The sequence below is a fragment of the Megachile rotundata genome, chromosome 12, assembly GCF_050947335.1.
Source record: "Megachile rotundata isolate GNS110a chromosome 12, iyMegRotu1, whole genome shotgun sequence".
NCBI classification, from domain to species: Eukaryota; Metazoa; Arthropoda; class Insecta; order Hymenoptera; family Megachilidae; genus Megachile; species Megachile rotundata.
The window spans coordinates 4,816,330-4,834,199 of NC_134994.1; the positions used below are offsets into that span (position 1 = coordinate 4,816,330).

A 17,870-nucleotide genomic window follows, 5' to 3' on the forward strand; every position below is an offset into this window, starting at 1 on the left:
AGTTATCCCGGCAACTTCGGAAACGATGGACTCGTAAAATTCTCTGTTAGTCTTCCGTTTATGCAGTACTAGCTTTATATAGTGCCGTGAAGTCTGGGTAACGGGAGCTTACAGTCGGACGCGATTTTAACGATTGATTTTTAGATAGTTTCAGAATAGGAATATGCATAAAAAGTTTATGGACTGCATTTTTTATTGTTTTTAAACTGGTTTCGTTTAGATATTGTAGACTTAGAGACAACAAGACAAATTTTTTAATAAAACAATTTTACTTTAATGGTACTGCGATAATAAACATTCATTATATTTTTTAATGAAATTGTTCACCTACGTACTTAAAGATATAAGGAAAAAATTAAAATTGATTATTGAACATAGCGCTTTTTCGTTAAGATACAATAATTTTGTTGTAGAGAATGCATTTTTTTTGGATTTTGCATCTAAATTGATTAAATGTAATATGTTGAATATAATGGAAGTTGTATTTTATGAAGATTATTTCAACCCCACAATATGAATGTTGGCCGATCAAAAAATATGTACCAAATATTGTACCATCATCATTTACCTCAGAAATCCTCTAACATTTAAATAGTCCCATTTAATTTAATTTAAATTAATTTGAGTTAAATTTTTACATTTTTCCTTACGAAAGAAACGTAGATTATACGAGTAAATTAAAGACCAGCAAATACAATTCCGCAGAGTAATTTCATGAAAAGCAATTAAAGATGTTAGATCGATTATCCCTGGTAACTGACTCGTACTCGCTGACGGAAGGTGTAAATCGTTGAAGGGGTTGCTAAGTACACACGATTCCCTCCATATTGAATATATATGTATTATTCACTAATCAGCACAAACATTTTATGATTGAAATTATAGATTTACGATTAAATTTTTTGAACTTACCTTGTTCATGATTTGGCGGGGGTAGTCCCGCCTTACGAGAGCCGACTCTGTAACAAAAAAAAAACATATTTTACCCTCTAATTTTTTTAATATTTTAATTATTTAACAGATCATGAAGATTACATAATTGTTATACTGGTAAAAATTAATATAAATTATACTAATATGAGTTAACACGTTGAGTGCCACGCGCTTTTTTAAGGAAATCCCAGTCAGGCCACGCACGCTGCCTAGAAGCGCGCTGGTATCGTGGTACAGCAATGCTTTTTATGCTTACCATGTTTTAATAAAATCCATTAACAATAGAATCCCGTATTAAATAAAAATTAAGTGGACTTTAAATAAATTTTAGGTAACAACTTAAAACAATGTAAATTTTTTAGTTTTATGTCATATTTTACACTGTCAGTCACCGGTGACTGACGCGGCCTCAACGGAAAGTTCAGTGTCAGTCACCGATGACTGACGTGGCACTCAACGTGTTAATATAAAATATCCTAAAATAAATTAACAATTTATGATTAAAAATATTAAAATTGAGACTGAAATAATTTTGAGATTGTTAAATATTAAGGTTGATAGAGTAAAGTATAACAGTGTGAAGAATGAAAAGTTCAACTACCAAAAACTGGTTTCAATTATAACATGTGTGCAACGGAACAGTGCTATATTAATTTCTAGTTAATTATACATACGTTAAAATTAATTATTAATAAATTATACATGTTGAAATTGATTGCACATATTATAGAAGTAATTGTTAACTAATCATACACATGCTGAAATTAATCATACACATTTCAAAATTTACGATTAACTCATTCTAAATGTGCTAACATTAATTACACATGCTTCCCAAATAATTTATACTTTCTATTTCCGATTAATTGAATCCGACTGTCATAACACAATTATGTCAAAGAAACCACACGAGCTAAATGTCGTTCATCTTTCAAGAGGGTTAATTTTGCAGTATTTTAAAAATTCGTCTCTTCAACCCTTTTCCTCGTTGTCTCGTGACGTCAGCTACATAGTGCACATAGGTTAGATTCGACCGTGCACCCAATCCTCCATCTTCACCCCCAATCTTCTCTTCTCTTCCACCCTAGAACGGGTACCACCGAATTCCCGTAATCTAATGAATGGCCTAACCCCAATATCCTCTCGGTTCAGCCTCACCGCCACCTACCCTCTATGTATTAGAGCTGTATGTACCATGCATGTAAATATGCTCATGGACGAGAGGCTCGAGCGATATTGGAACGTACATGCGCATATAGCGAATTTCTTTAAAACTAAACCTACCCTCCAGCGATAATTAATTATTTTGACGTTATCGCGACTGTTTCCCTCGACGTTCCCCCTTGGATTTGCTCAAGATCGCATTTGATGGATAATTTGTCAAACCATAGATGTGACGATCATGTGTTTCGAAAAAACTACAAAGGGTAGTTAAAGTCCTAGGAATTAGTTAGGTTAGGTGAATATTAGGAAGCAATCTTGATCTTCTTTGGATAAAGACGAGAGTGGAACATTCTGCAATTTGCTTTAGATTTTAGTAAAAGTTTTTATGTTCCTAAATCTTTGACCGTTCACATCTAAAAATCCTCGTCTGCAAAATTAACGACTGATTTTTCCCAATATCTCCAGCGTCTATTAGGAAGGTTAGCATTATAATTTTTTCCCCAATATACTACCACAACTGTCAATCATCTTATTACGGCAATAATGAACTCTAATGGGGCGAAGAAAGCAAAAATTAAACAGAAACAGCAAGAATGCAAAACGCCAGGAATCGTTTTTAATCCAAACATTCACCCGATGAATTCATGTATCGTCCCTCGTATGTACACGTACCGTTAACATTCAACTTGAAACTCACTGTGCCGGAACAATGGCTAATTACTCGACAAGCAAGGCGAAGTTCTTTCGTCCAAAACGAGGGACAGACAAGGCAGGCTCGAGGCGGGCTGCAGTCTGCCCGTCGACGGGGCAAGGAAGCGCAAATGTGTTTATTTTCGGAGAATAATAAAAAGGGTCGTCCAGCGTCGGTGACGTTGCGGCGATCGTAGCAAAGTTGGGAATAATGTTTCGGACACGACGTTCGTCTGGCTTTGCCCGAGCTGTGCGCCCGCCCCGCCGATCTCCACCAGCCTACCCTTATACGCGTGTCCGCCGCAGATTCAGACTCCTAATTAAGACGAGGGTGCAAGAGGGGTTTCAGGGGTTTCTCCCGGGTTCTCCCCGTAGGGAGGTGGGAGGATGTGGGTGTGAGTAGAAGGAGGGTTTTCACGAGGTAAGGGGCACCCGTACCGCGCCGGAGGGGTGAGCCAAGGCAAAGGGGGTAAGGAATATTGATCACGGGACCACCACGTTGGCGAGGCAGGGACTGTCCGTACTCGCCCTCTCTCTTTCTCTCTCTGTTTCGCTTAGCTGGCCCCTCTCGCTCTATCGTCTTTTATCGTCTTGCTCTCCGTAAACCTGCACTACGCTCTCTCACGTAAGCGTCGTCTTTCGACGTGCAAGAGGCACGGACCCGGCCCAGACTAAACCACCAAACGCCAGATGCGTGAAATCAGTCGGTTAGAGGCTACCCCGCAGCCTTTGCGAATTATTGACGCTGAAACCGCGACCGCGAACCAGATGATGCTGCGAACTCTCGCCCCAGCCTTCGGGAACAACGGCCCGCGATTTGCCTTAGGAAATATAATGAATGCGATGCTGAAACGGGATGACACGGTTGGAATCGTGCGGTCGTACGATCACGACCTGTTTCTCGTACTGATGCAGTGATTCAATTTTATAGAAAACTCGGTTCTCTTTGACTCTCAAGGTCTAGATCTCAACATGATACCATTAGTGCATTACGTGGACACATCTTATATCTTCAAAAACTTATTTAAGTTAACTGTTTATGAACTGTTACTTGAAACATGTACTGATTATTACTACACTAATTTCCGTTTCTGTGGTATTACATGAAAAACAAGATTGTTATAAACAAGATCATTCAAAACCTAATTATTCAAAATGAGAAGCACATGTTTCATTCCAAGAAAGTTAGGTTATGTGAGCTCTCCAATCAAAATGAATCCATCTGCATCTAAGTAAGAAGGATTGAATACCAATCAATGTCGAAACATGCAAATTCTTCTTCTGATTTACCTCTCACATTTTTTATTAAAAACAAAAATTATGGCACCTAGGCATCAATTTATTCTAGAAGCAATAAACTAAAAACATATTCGTTAATTTATCGCCTACTGAAGGATTTGAATTTTCTATAAAATATTTAAATAAATAACACAGATATCTCTGATGAAAATAACCGAGCGAGATAGTCGCGTTTCTCGCATGAAAAACAAAACTGATGAACGAAAGTTCTGTTCCATGAAATCAGGGTGGTCTGACGAAGTTTGACGCACACGCTCGGCCGAACAGAATCTACGTCGTAGACGTGTGTAGCGTTCTCACGAGTTTTCGAGCGATCTTCTGGAATGGCAAGAAGGAGGAAGGACTTGGCTCGTTCCCGAGGCTACGACAGGAACACCAGGACCGACGGACAAGCTCGAGTTTACACGACGTAGCAACTCGTCTTTCTGTCCGTCGCTCTACCTTAATTAAATCTCTCGACCCTTCCCATGGAAGTCGCGAGATTCTAGTTGAGAACTAGAAGTAGAATGACCTCTCCTTGCCTTGTTTTCGTTACGTTTATTTGTCGCATTGTCGCTTGTCAACATTGAGAAATTGTTGGTACGTTAAAGGTTAAATGCTTCGTCAGATGCATACATAAGCGACGTGGATCCAAGGGATTTTCTTTGCAATGTGATATGGTAGTTATAAATTAAAAATTTTATATATTAATTTCATAATTTTGTTCGCCACATCTGGTACAGTTATTATTGTTTTTATTTTTAATATTATTATACACTTTCTCAATATTTCCTTTCCATATGTAAATGGTTATAACTCATTCGACTCAAACTGTACTCAGAAATTTCTGCATTTTTAAATACATTTATTTCCAGATTTCTATATATGTCATCTCTAAATTGGAAAATTTTTTAACTTTCTAATTTCCATATTTCCAAATTCTTAAATTTCTACATTTTTAAGTCACACAAACTAAAAAATTTCCAAACACCTAAATTAACATAATTCTTGAATTGTCAAATTTCCAAATTCACAAATCCCCAATTTTATCATTTTTCCAACATGTAAATTTCAAAGTTTAAATTCCTAAATTTATAAATTAAAAATATTCTAACTTATCAATTTTCTAAATCTCCACTATTGGAGAATTTCAAAATTCCCAAATTTCCAATTTTCCACATTAAAAAATCCTAAATGTTAATAACCAACTACTAAACTCTTCCCCAATATCACCATTATCCATAGAGAACCCTACTTATCAAAATATGTAGCTAACATGCTATCAGTATGTATTATGTAGCTAACAATCAACAGAATCGTACCAAAATACACAGCCAATAACTTGAAAAATTTCGAAATGTTATCGTTCAGTAATTAAAAGTTGAGCTGTTCGCATAATTCCGTAACTATATGCAGCATGCAGAGAATAGCGGCAGATGACGGACGATTGTGCAGCAAAAGTTAGCAAGAACAGATTTCCTGCGTATAATGGACGATTGATCTATCACGGATAACGTCTTTTCTTGGTGGGGCTCTTCAAGGATTCAATGCTCCGGCATTTTCATGGCTGTAGGTGGCGTTATTCGGTCCGGTAACGAACGTCAAGGGCGACCTCGACGAGGCCGGAAGAGATCTCATTGTCCAGAAGCGGAGGCCACGATAGGAGGGTTGCGTACCGCCGGCAACCAGCCAACTCAAACTTTGATATGGTTTCCTAAATAACCAAGGCGACCGATACCGCAGCACGATAGTCCTCTCGTCTCACCTCACCCCCTCGTCCGGCTTCTTCACCGCCCCCATTTGCTTCTGCATCCACCTCGTCCGATCTATGGCCGAGTACAGGTTGGGTACCGTAACTACTGTCGAAGCATATTGAAACCCTCGGCACCAAACGATAACCTGGCTCACCCCTCGCCCTGTCGAGCCGCAGAACACCGGTGCCCTTCGTGCAAAACCTTCGCCGCGAGTGCGTTTGTCGTTTCACCGGTAAAGGTTGCCCGCATGCAGCGTGGTCGATCGACCGCGAGAGGAACTCGCTCGCCTTGTAATACGGACCGTGTCTGAACAATTTGAAAGCGGAGTGACAGGCAATCTGGAAGCTGCACAAGTTAAGGACAGAGTGGGCGACGCGAAGGATAACGGGGCGGAGGGACACGCGTAATGACCAACGATTTATCCGCGTGGAAACCAGCGAAGAATTTCAAATTAAAATCTCCGGTCATAATTGTTCGAGAAATACGCGAAAGGCGTTCCTCGAGAGCTCTGACAAATTACACTGTGACAGCTTGCATACTAACCTGCAATGTGCGAACATGTACGTTGTCTGGTCAGATATCTGCTGCGAAGTTTTCATGGTGTTAGGTTCTTAATATGTATTCGGTTTACCTTATTTAATATTCATTTTATTCACACATAAATTATTGAAATAATTATTTTAATATTATTTCATAATTTTTCAAATTTAATATTTACTTTACTACGTTACACTTCATACTATAATTTCATACTATAATTCATACTATAATTAGAATATTCATAAGTAAATTATTAAAATTATTTTTATGTAAATAAATTCAATATTAAATGTAGTATAAAGTATCATTCATTCAAATATTTAATAAAATATATTTATATATTTTTCTTTGCGAAATTGTAGTGATTTTATAGAAAGAAGTTGCTTTCTTGAACTCATCAGTTCGTATTCACTAATTATCATATCCCCATTAATAATCAATTTATTTCTTTTCATTGAAAATAACGAATAAAGTCATTGGTCAAAACCTTAAAATATTGAAGTTACTTTCTATTGGAGTGTTTGTTAAGTACAATATATTATAACTGGCTACTAACCGCTATTTGTATCAGTTATTGCATTTTATTCCAATAAACAAGCCTCCTGTATTAAGACATAGATTTGGTCAACAGCACGCAAGAGAAAAACTTGTGAGAAAAATAAATTCAGATGTAAAGAAACTTGCCTAATCACCTGGACCTGGTATTTATGACGTGATTATTTCCAGCCCGTAAGACGGAAGTGTACGATAACGATCGCGAACGAATTCACGCGTACAAGGAGGTATAGAATATCCTTCGTGGGGGTGGGGACAAGCAGGGTGGCTGTATCTGGAGGTTAACTGTTTGTCCGCTAATTAGAAGCTAACAGCAGAACTAAAGTTCGGAACTTTAAAGTTTCTTGCCTCTGCAGAAGTCTCGTACACCCAGCAAGTACCCTCTTCTGGGGGCGGCAGACACCCCAGAGGCGAACACCCTATCGTCCAACTCTTCTTCTCTGTTACTCTTTCATCCACGACCGGCTAGCGTTAATTACTAATTAATTGTTTCGCATGTTTGAGTTTTAAATGGATAAGTTAAATAGCGCATAAGAGGTCTGGACGCGGAGAACGAGTATACCTTTCCCCTTTTCGTGCTCTCTCTTTCTCCGTGTCCATCCCCGTTCCCTTTCTTTCTCGCCCGTCTCTTTTACCTCATCTCACACCCTTTGCGTACGATTACCGTGCAAACGGTGTACCGGTGGTTAACGAGGTTAGGATGACCGGGCGAGCGAGAACTGGGGAGCCACGCTCGTTCGTTTATTCGTTTTTCACCTCGTCATCACCTAACCCCAGCTCCGTGTGTAGTTACATAACTTATAGGTGTAAAACTTCCGCATGGTGAGTGTATCGTGAGAAGGGTAACGGATTTTGCTAGCAGTATCAGTGAAGTCTGATGATTGCTTTATTTGGAACTTCATCGTATGAACAAATACTTATTTTTGGCTTCACTACAATTTTCCCTTCAATTTCTGTTAGTAAAATATTCCTCTAATTTATGTTATCAGAATACTCTAATTTCTGTTAAAAAATATTCAGTACTATCGAAAGTACGGTGTTTCTTACATGTAAGAGATTAATAAAAATTCTGTATTTTTTAATAACAAATTTTGGTATTCATAAATCAAATTCGATTCTAAAGGGTTAAACTTAATTTTCTGAATTTTGCAATTCACAGATTTCAATATCAATCACCTTTACTTTTTATTTCTATGTTTCACGATGTCATAGGAAAATTTATATGTTGAAAGTTAGTAAAAACATTCTGTTTTTTAATGACGAGTTTTTCAATACGTGAATCAATGATTCCCATAACTCGTATCATCTTTGAACAAACTTGGAAACAAACGGGACAGAAATCCCCGATGACTGCGCCTCCAAGTATACAAATCGTTTCACCTCAATCTCGCGACAGGGTAGGGAAACATTGTTGGTTTACCCTTCAAAAGTGGAACGAGACCTCCCACGGCTGTAATCGGCGCTCAAATAAAAAGCCGTAATGCCAGATAAAACATCCCATTTGTCTAACGACGATTTTTCTCGCTGCTCCGAGGTTTGCTGTGTTCTCTTTCTCTTTTTACGGAGGAGAGGATGGAGGTGAATTGGGGTGGTAATCATCTTAAACACCATTGTCACAGACACCTCGTACAGGCTGGATGCCACTCGGTGCCACGCCACCTGATTCTTTCGTAATTGAGATGGATCGATAAGGACGACCCCCGTGTAAAAAAGAAAAGGAAACGAGCAGAGTCGAGGGCGCTGCTTTTTTAATTCGATGAGCTAATGTACCGACAGTTACATTAATGGCGTCCCTGGGGTCTCGCTTCCTTCCCTCCTAAACGATGAATTCCGAAATCGATATGTTTTTTTTACATATTACAACTTTATAATGATAATGTTGTGCATTTTCTGTTTATCTAAACCATATTTGTAATAAAAATGCGAATATATGTGACACAGATAATGGAACATTTAACAAAATTACACAGTTGATTTTGTTAATACACATCTATTATAATTTTATTTTTATCATTTGCAACAACATATTTATAAGTAACTAATAATTATATGAATTAATTAAGAATAATAATAAGTAACAAGGCCTGTATGTAGTACTCAAAAGAGTATAAGCTTTTCATTATGTAGTTGTATCTCCACACTATAAAATTCTAAAATATCATTTTTTTATGGTTTTACGTCACATGATACATATGACTGCTGTTGAACTTTTTAAATATATATCAATAAATATTTGATTGATTTTAGAGATTGATTTTGATTGTAAACACCAGCAACTTATTAATGATGTTATTAAAATCTGAGACAACACACGCAATTATCTAATTAAATTAATACAATAAAATTTACCGAAAAATAAATGATGTCCTCCTCAAACTGAAAATTTAATTTAATAAAAATTGAATGAAAGGCAAAATTTTTCACCAAACCGTGGTATCTAGCGGTACCATCGAATCTAACTCGAATTTAAAACGATCGTCGAATTCCTCCATCTGCAGGGAATAATGAAGTCAGAATAGAGTGTCGAGGCACAGGGCCAGGAATGAATCTCGAATAATCGGGAAACGGGTCGTCGAAATCGAGGTCTGTTATTGACTGGCGTGCAGGAAGCAGCCAGGGGCGGAAAAAGAGGAAGGAAGGAGAGAGCGTTAGGGCAGAAAGGTAGAAAACAAGAGCGCGGGGCAAATCGGTGTCTTAACCGGCCGACGAAGGGGACAATTATTTAGCAGGGCGTCTAGTACGACGTTCCAGCGACGCTACCGTTGCGTCAACGACGAGAGGCGAGAGTCCGCGGCTGTTAATTGCTGGCTGTCAGGGCCACGCAATGACACGGACCACCGAGGGATTGCCTCGTCGAAGCCTTGCACGAGCTTGCCAAACCCTCTTCAACGGGGAAGAGACGTGCAAAACGACCAATGTCGGACTTCGATTCTTCTCTTGCCTATCTAATCTGTCCACACGATGGTCCGGAAGAACGCTGTCCAAATATTTCATTCGTCAAACGTGCCTGAATGAAAAACTTGCGTAACTTTAAATCGAGATGTTATCCTGCATGATAATTATTGCAACTTCGATTTATTAAAAATTTATGTAAGAATATGTATTACTGGTCTTTATGAATTTATAAATAAATTTTGTGATTGGTAATATAAGTGCTGTCGGGCATGAATTTATACATTTGTTAATGTAACTAAATAGTTACATGTAGAAGTGTTGTTAGACGCGAATTTATGAATAAGTTTGTGAATGTAGACGAATGATTAGATGCACGAACGTAGTTGAGCATTCATTGATGAATGAATCCAAGAATATGTAAAAATGATTAGATGCAGAAATGTGGTTAAGCATGAATTTATAAATGAATGTGTAAGTACAAGTGAACATGTTAAACATGTGATAACATATGAACATATTAAACATATGAATAAACAACTAAACATATGAGTCTGATTGACTATGAATTTTTTTAACGAATATGTGAGTAAAAGTGAATGATTAGATGAAAGACTGTTGATAAACTATCAAAGAATTAATTTTAATAATTTTGATCATTTCCATAAACACTTGACAGCAAAAATGTCAAACACAACAAAGGACATTTTCTTCAAACCTTTCATTTTTCTTGCAAGTGATCCACACAAAGAACACATGAAACTAGACGAAATAATCCAAATTGAGGGACTCTTTCACCCTTTTCACCCCTTCGATTATCGTTCACGTTAGAGCAAGTAGGAAGCAACGAGGCAAGTAAACGCGATGCAGAAACGTAATTTGAAGGTTGACAGGTATTTATCCAGCGCGGCAGGAAGCGGCGCTATGTAGGCGATCGAAGGAAGGTGGAAGGGAAGAAGAGAGAAGTAGCGTGACGACGTTAAGAGCATTAAAGAGACGTTTTCCGCCCGACACTTAGGTTTTCGTTCCAGAGCCCACTCCATAGATTCCCGGCCTATCGGCTTAGCGCTTGGCGGGCGGTCTGCAGCTACCCCATGGCTTCATTCTGTGCTCTGTTCCACCGAGTTCCGCGGGAACGACACGACGGTTTGTTGCCACTGTTACCATTACTGTTCCTCTCTACGAAATATTTTCCTAAGCGTAAGAACTTAAGTAGCCGGGAGCACACGATGCTGCCACTCGTTAGAACATCTTTGCAGGAAATAGTGCGAAAACGGGGGATTAGAACGGCGAGTGACGTGTAAGATTGAAGAAAAATGATGAAAGTTGCAAAATTACAAATACGTGTTGCACTTCGATATGTTATTCTTCGTTGCGTTACATTTCCACACCTTGTATATGAGTTTCAATTGAATGGACTATATCGTCATGCGCTGTATTTCCCTACGCTGTATTTTCACGTTTTATATCTCTACGAATTGTACTTTAACGCGTTATATCGTCAAGTATTGTACTGTGTCGTTTAGTGCTCTATGTATTTTACTTCAATGACTTGTATCGTCACACACTGTATTTTCACATATTATGCATATTTTTATCGTATGTTCACGCGTTGTACCGTCACGCGCTATATTTTCGCGTACTGTATTACTACAAATTTTATTTCAACGTATTCTGTTACCACACGTTGTATTTCCCTGCATTATACACACATAAAAGCGCTATATTTTCACGTGGTGTACCATTACGCGCTATATTTTCACGCGTTGTACCGTCACGCGCTATATTTTCACGCGTTACATCGTCACGCGCTATATTTTCACGTACTGTATTACTACATATTTTACTTCAACGTATTCTGTTGTCACACGCTGTATTTCCCTGCATTATACATATATAAAAGCGCTATATTTTCACGCGTTATATGATCATACATTGTATTACTACACATCGCTTTATGCGTTGAATCTGTACGCATCATGTTAGTTTACCGTAAATTATAACACTATGCATCATATCGTCTCGCGTAATATTGCTTAATTATGTAGGAAGCAATAAACACATATGGTAAATCGCACATGGTATTGTACGCAATGTAAAAATAATTGATGAATAATAAATAATGCAAAATCGCGTCTAACCTTTCTCCCTTCCTATTATAGTATTATTGCATTATTTATTTTATTAATTTCTTGTTTTATGAGTCTGTCAGATTTTCCATTGTTAATAGAGAGTTAATGAAATTTAACGATGATTTTAAAGTTATTTTTTTTAATTTTTTGTATTTTAGTATTTTGATAAATTGATTCGAAAAAATTGGTAAATTGTATAGTTTAGGTTTAGGAGGAAATATAAGGTGTATTCGTTTAAGGAAATTTTTCTCAACGCATTTCCAACCCTATTCGCTCCCCTTTATTATCTTATACTACTGCTTCTACTTGCCAGTGGAGGAAGCGAATTCCGGCAGATTAGAAATTCATTTGAATATTTTCGCAGACCAAGATAGCGTTTGCGGTAAAGGAACGAGCGAGGAAGCGGTTTCGTGAATGTACACGCAATTGAATGTAACGTTCGTAGAGCGATAAGCAAGTGGAAATGAGAACTGAACGATCGTAATAAATTTTGACAAACCGAAAAAGAAGCTACATAAGAAATATTAGAATATATAGTATACATAAATGTGCAGTCTCTTTATAACTAACTTTCACAAAATTTGAAAATTGTACAATTTTAAAAAATTTTCAATTTGCATCTCAAATAAAGTTAATGAATAGATCATTTTTAATCGAAATTTTATACTGCAGCATGATTTATCTCGTTAACAGTTTATTAAGTATGGACAGGTCCCTATTAGTACCAAAATGATTCGTTTTAATTATGGACAAATGTATCGTGTTATGGCATTGTTCAGCTTTATATTTCATTTATACAACTAATAATTTAGAGATTGAATACACTTCTCTTTTTGCTAAGAAATCAATGGATGAATATTGACACCATTTTTATATCTTTATACTATATGTATATGTTATGCATATATGTTGATATATATTTTACATATATTATTTTGTATATTTATATGTTTTACATATACTTTTTTATACCTGTATGTTTTTTAAATTGTTAAAAAATATATTAGCTTGTATATAATGCTAAAAAATTTGATGAACGTAAAAAACTACAATATACAACGAAAATATTTAACAAATTTTTAACAATATAAAAATCCATATTTATTGAAAGATCTGAAACGTATCATATGTTGTGTGCAGGAGGTTTATGGAAAGTAGATATGTATAATAAAAAATAAGTGAAAGTTTACACTATGTAGAAAGAGATTAAAAACTATTTCATAATGGCGAAATTTTTGTATTTTAACAAACGTAAAACATCAAATATAATAAATGGAAATTCAATGTTTCTAATTCACTAAAATTGAAAGAATAATGTTTAGCATGCATTTTGTTATTCGTTTCAGTATTTTAAGGCTGAACACAATGTTTTTGAGCTCAGTATCGCAAAAGCAAGGGTGGCACTCGCAGTTGCGAATTATCAGCTAACAGGAAATTATGGAAATAGATATAAATCGAGAAGAAGAGCTCAGGCAGCGTCCTCGCAGTTACACGAAGCAACCAATTTCTAAAGGGCACCACTATTCGCCTGCCAGCCTTTAAAATAATGGAGCCTAAGCAGCCAATTTGAAATGTAAAGATCCATCAACATAAATTAAACATGGCGCTTTAGCTTAAAGAACTGTCTTGGTGTCATCGATGATCGGAACAATGTGATCTGCCAATTTTAATATAACATCAATTCTAATACTTACACTAATTCTACACTTTCTACTTTCTAAATTTCTAAATTTCTGAGGTTTCAATTTTATAAGTTTTTAAAAGGTTAAATTTGGAAATTTTCAAATTCTTAAACTTCAGGACGCAAATTTCATAATTATAAATTTAATATAAATAATATGAATTTAATATAACTTATTATTAATTTCCAAATTATTAAATGTTTAATCCTGTAAATTTAAATTTTCCAAAGAAAGTCTGAAAATCCCATATTCTCGAATTCTAAAACTTCGAAATTCATAAAATCTCTAATTTCCAAAAATCTTAAATATAACTCTAAAAATTTCGAATTCATAAATCCTGTAATTCCTTACTTATAAAATTCTCAAATTGTCTAATTCTAACTTTCTGTATCGAAATTTCCAAATTCCTTAATTTCAAAATTCCCAAATTTCCAAAAGCCACTCACGCTTCCCTTAAACTGTTACTACGAATAAATCTACGCAACCCACTCTGCACAAGAAACCTAAGTTACTTCAATGAAAGTCAAAACCCTCGAAAGTGTCCCATTAAAAAATCCTTTCTCCGTCTCCGTAACAAAATGGATCCCAAATTTAATCGTTCTATACTCGAATAATATCCTCGAGGTTAAGTGCTCGGCGGAAGTCGATTTGCCGGTGATTTTTCTGTTAGCGAACGAGAACGAGATAGATCCATGCTGGCCTCCCCATTTGCGGGAATTCGCGCGGAAAGATCAGAAAGCGAAGAATACGTTGGCCAGGATGGGGTCGGAGCCGAACGAGTCCATAAGCTCGCGTCATGTGCAGCAGACGCGACGTGCGAATTAACAACTCACGCGTCATATCGCGCATTATTATCCGATACATCGAGCTATATATCAAACACCTTCGCCCTCGGTTACCTCAGCCGAGAGTAACGAACGAACGAGCGCGATTTACGCTCGGCGTTTACGCGGAAAACGCGGCAACATCATGCTTCGCGAAAGCTCGAGGAAGGAGGACTATCAGTTCCAGACGAGAACCGAGACAACGTTGAAGACGTGCTCAGTCTCGCGTGTCGTCACTCGTTAATACAGCAAACGGTGACATTTCTTCTTCGATGACTACGATCGAGGTCCTTCGATGCGTCAACCCTTCTGAACCCTCGAAGCGCGAAACATTTTCGGAAAGTTGGATTAGTTTCTGTTTATGGAATTTCTTCGAGGCTGAAGGTTGAGTATTCAATTTAGGATTTTGGGATTTTGGGAATTTGGGAATTTGGGAATTTGAGAATTTGGGATTTTGAAATTTTGGGATTTTGGGATTTTGGGATTTTTTGATTTTGGGATTTTGGGATCTAAGGATTTTGGGATCTAGGTATTTTGGGACTTAGGGATTTAGGGATCTAGGGATTTTGAGATCTAGAGATTTTGGGATCTAGGGAGTTTGGGGTTTAGGAATCTAGGGATTTTGGGATCTAGGGATCTAAGGATTTTGAGATCTAGGGAGTTAGAGAGTTGAGATTTTAGGTATTTAGGGATTTAGGGATTTAGGGATTTAGGGATTTTGGAATTTAGGGATTTAAGGATTTAGGGATTTAGGGATTTAAGGATTTAGGGATTTAGGGATTTAGGGATTTAGGGATTTAGGGATTTAGGGATTTAGGGATTTAGGGATTTAGAGATTTAGGAATTTGGTAATTTTAACTTTAAGGATTTAGAAATTTTAGAATTTTATAAGTTGCCAATTTAGTAATTTGGAAATTTTTTAATTTAGATTTGAGATTTTGTAGAAAATCGAAAATATGAATATTACATAACTATAGAATTTGAGAATTTGGGAATTTGGGTATTTGAGAATTTGGGAATATGAAAATTTAAAACTATCAATTTTTGTGATTTGAAAAATTGAAAATATAGAAATATGCAAAGTTTGAAATTTAGTAATTTGAAACTTTGAATATTTGAAAAATTGCAAAAGTAAAAGAACACAGTACTTCAAAACTTAGGAGACTCATCAAATACCAAGTACAAAATTCACACCGTCTTTGTACAAACTAAATCTTTCCACATTTCCCATAATTTCAACTTCCCAAAATCCCCTTACTATATCAAAATATTAAAAAACCTAATCTTTTAACTATCTCCGTTTCAAAGAGTTAAAAATTCACCTTAAGGTTGCCACCCTTTCCTGAGTTACCACCCCAAGAATTACGAACAATGAGCAAGCGAACTGCGAGTTATTTAATCGAATCTCGCGGCTGTCTATAAAATACAATTAAACCAGACGATGGCATCAGTATTTCTTCGAATATTGATCGTCGGAATCGTCGAAACGAGAGGGAAAAGCCGAGTCGCGGCGGGTTAGCGTTTCAGCCAAAACTGCACGCGTTGAAAAGGGTTGATTAGGGATTCGGCGTGTTGGGGTCGAACACGTCGGCTATGTTAGAAGGATGCTGGACCGTGCTTGTAGGCATCCTCTGGTTCGAGGGCTCCACGTAGGTTCGGGGCAAATGGCAGCGGGATGATTGATCGCCCGGCTAATTGGATGATCGATGACTCAAGTTCATCAGTGGCTGTTCAGCTCCTGGCAAAGGATGCCTCGTTCGCACGTGAGCTACACCCTGCCACCGTCTGTGTGCATGTATCCTGCACAAACTTGCCACGGAGTGAAACACGCGAGAGGTTATCTCCTTCGAGCTTGGAGCTTACGCTAATATTCTTCGTATACTTTGCATATTTTTTACTTTGTTTCATCTTTTAGCTATTTAGCTGATCTCTTTATATTAAATCTTATATTATATTTTTTTACATCTCTTTATATTTCAGACGTGTATCTAACTTGTGCTACAAAACTTGTACTATGACGAGTACACTCATATGTAGCTAATGTGATATTGAATTAAGAGTGCTTATTAGATTCTAAATTTTAAACGAGGTTACTTAATAAATACATGTACACTTAAAAATAACTTCCTTAAATTTTATTTTAAAGTTTCTGAAATTATTTATCATCTTGAGACTTACAAGATGATTTAAGTTGTAAACAAATGATAAATGAATAATAATTTACAAGTCTTTCAACAAAAACGTATTCTTCCCTATATTCTGTTATTGTATCAGAAAGTGTTAGGGCCAATTAGGTGGAGCTTAAGATAAAGTTATACTATGGAATATTTCCAGGTCCGCAGTAAAACGCCAACACCTTTGTGGACGTCTTTACTGACGAGCAAAAGTAGATTCCAGCGAAGGGTAACGCAACCGGTAGAATGCTTAGTTCGCAGTGTATGCTTGATATACGGTTGGCACGTGAATGCAAATCAGATCGTAAATCACAAGAACAATGTCTTAATGTCCCGGTCATACGACGCCCACTGGCGCTGGAAGACAACAGCCTTGGTTTTCGCGGGAAGGAAAGGGTGCCTTTTCGGATATTCATAGGGAAATAAATTAGTAGGCACACGCGTCGCGAAGGAGCCATTACCGGTGTCTCGTTGCGTCTTCATCTTGCAAAGGGGTGCGAAACTTTTGCACTATGTAATCGTGTTCTCCTGGAATTAAAACACTTTCGTACTTTTATTTTTTCTATCTTGATACCGTTTCTAGAAATTAAAACACTTTTCTTTTCATATTTTTCGATGCTCCAGAAATTAATTCCTTGTCATACTGTGACTTCGATAAGTCGTACTTTAACCGATGAAGCAAAGTTCAAACATAAATCTTACCCAAATTTTTAACGCGCTTCAGTTTGAAGATTATGTCCAATTATAATGCGCGTAGTTAAGGATCAACGAATAAAATGTTGACATAATATTCTAACTTTCATTATTTGCTTTAACGTCTGTGATTAGTCCTGACGTACCTGACAAATCGTACAAGGGGTTAAATACCTTAACGTTTTAAATATTTTTCTACACAGATGTTCTCCAGAAATTTAAGCATTTTCTAATATTTTTCTATCTTGCCGTTTTGAGATAAAAAGGAAAAGTTGAAGAACAGAAAAAAATTCCGATAAATCCTTCGCACCCCCACTTCGGAAGATTTGGAAGTTTCGAGATAAAAAACGAAAGACAAAGAATATCTTCTTTGAGTGTTCGTTTATGCCATTTAACTTGCAAATCCTTCCACCGGGACCGCTGATACCCGTGAAACATGTGTGGAAACTGAAGAAAAGTCTTAGCCCCCGCTCCACCCTGTTGAGGAAGTACCACCAAGAGGGTTGGGCGATGGAACGAGAAACGAGGGGGCGGAGAAAAAGAGAGAGAAGAGCGTGTG

At 37.0% G+C, this 17,870-nt stretch overlaps 1 protein-coding gene across 2 annotated transcripts in view; it reads right to left on the minus strand.

Moving 5' to 3' along the window:
• Positions 1-17,870, minus strand: part of LOC105662425 (uncharacterized) — a 503,073-nt gene that overhangs the window by 110,133 nt on the left and 375,070 nt on the right. For both annotated transcript variants that reach the window (XM_076537797.1, XM_076537798.1), the window contains exon 4: positions 913-959. In XM_076537797.1, coding sequence (XP_076393912.1) covers positions 913-959 — 47 coding nt within the window. The remainder of the gene's footprint in view (positions 1-912; positions 960-17,870) is intronic.